Source organism: Helobdella robusta (genome assembly GCF_000326865.2).
Source record: "Helobdella robusta unplaced genomic scaffold HELROscaffold_94, whole genome shotgun sequence".
Taxonomy (NCBI): Eukaryota; Metazoa; Annelida; class Clitellata; order Rhynchobdellida; family Glossiphoniidae; genus Helobdella; species Helobdella robusta.
The window spans coordinates 424,917-426,804 of record NW_008705537.1 but is presented as its reverse complement, the minus strand read 5'-3'; the positions used below and the strand labels follow the sequence as shown (position 1 = coordinate 426,804).

General features: G+C 36.5%; 1 protein-coding gene across 1 annotated transcript; it reads left to right on the top strand.

The window, feature by feature from the left end:
* Nucleotides 1–1,230: 1,230 nt before the first annotated feature.
* On the top strand, nt 1,231–1,407 carry HELRODRAFT_91055 (hypothetical protein; the record flags this gene model as incomplete). The annotated part of the gene is made up of 1 exon (XM_009033608.1): nt 1,231–1,407. The coding sequence occupies one exon, from the start codon at nt 1,231–1,233 to the stop codon at nt 1,405–1,407; it is 177 nt and encodes a 58-aa protein (XP_009031856.1).
* Between the last annotated feature and the right edge of the window lie 481 nt (nt 1,408–1,888).

Below are 1,888 nucleotides of genomic sequence, written 5' to 3'. Positions count from 1 at the left end.
AGTAAGGATGTGCAAGAGAAGGATTTTGTAAGGAATCAGTTGCTGAAGGACAACTTGACGCTCTCCAACCAACTCCAGGACAATCTCAATCAAGTCGGTTTCCATCGAAAAGTTTTCATTTTTTAGAGATTTAAAATAACTCGTTTGCTATAAATAATAATTTTTATTACCGACTTTGTTGATAATTTTTTCTACTTTTTTTTTCCATTACCAACCAAAGAGTCTAAAGAATCATGAGTAAGTTATATACGGAGATAAATGGGCTAGATCAGTGGTCGGCAAACTACGGCCCGCGGGCCGCTGAGAAGCTATTTTATGCGGCCCTCCAGGTCTTTATAATCAAAAAAAGCAGGAGCCACAAATCTTAAAAAAATTCCCCCCTGGGTCGAAAAAATTTGCTATTTAAGTACATATGCGGTCCTTCAAAGGTAAAATAGTGCGGCCCTCACAGCAAAAAGTTTGACCACCCCTGATTAATTAACACGAATTTTCAATGTACACTTGATCTATCACGTTTAACCAATCAACCAACCAGCCAACTAATCAACCAATCAGTCCAACCAACTAATCAACTAATCAACCAGCTAGTTAACCAACCAACCGATCAACCAACCAGCCAACCAAACAACCAGCCAAACAATCAATCAATCAGGTAACCAATCAACTAACCGACCACCTAATCAACCAGCCAACCAAACAAACAACCAGCCAACCAATAAATAACTTAACCCATCTCACTTTTTTTTATAATTATTTTTTATAACTTTAAAAAAGAGGTCATTCTCGAGTAGGTTTTTCATTTTTCAAAAAGCATAAACATTTTAACTCCGTTTTTGAAATAACAATAACAAAAAAAATAATAAAATAATAATAAATAATAAAATAATAATAAATAATAAAATAATTATAAATAATAAAATAACAATAATAATAAAATAACAATAAATAATAACCCCTTAAAACCTTTTCCGAAAGGTGTCAAAAGTGGGCCGGGTCAAGCACACCCTGTCGCAACAGCTGGACGAAGCGAAGGGGGCCATGGACGACCTGATGAAGCAGTCGGCCCGCGTCTACGACGAGAACAGGAGCCTGCAGACGAAGGTGACCCGCCTGGAGGAGCAACTGGAAGAGGAACGCGACAAGTACTCCGAGCTTCAGAAGAATTTCGAGAAGGTAACGCAGACGCTAGCCGCCACTAAGAATAAATTGGAAACAGTCGAGAATTCCGGGATGAAGTCTACGGAGTTTGATGAGATAAAGAGGAAGCTGGCATCCAGGATCATCGAACTGGAGCAGCAGCTGGAGAACGTCCTATCCAGGTGCATCGGCCTGGAGAAGGTTAAGAATCGCCTGCAAAGTGAGGTGGAGAAGTTGACCTCTGAACTGGAATCGGTACGGTATTGGTGATGATGATGATGATGGTGACGGTGGAGGTGATGATGACGATGTTGGTTGTGGTGACGCTGCTGATGAAGATCATTGTACTGCTGAATTCGTATACACTGGCTGGATTTTCATGATAAGTGAATGAGGATGATAATGAAATGATGAAAATTAATTGATTGATTGGCTTGATTGATTGATTGATTGATTGATTGATTGATTGATTGATTGATTGATTGATTGATTGATTGATTGATTGATTGATGATTGATTGATTGATTGATTGATTGATTGATTGATTGATTGATCGATCGATTGATTGTCCACTATTTTTTAATTATTGGATTGAAAAAAATTGATTTATTAGTTTGTTATTATTGTTATTTATTATTATCATTATTATCATTATTATTATTATTATATTAATTGTTATTATTATAGTTATTATTATTCACCGTACACAACATTCGATAATACATATTCACGCATGCAAAAATCATTTTTC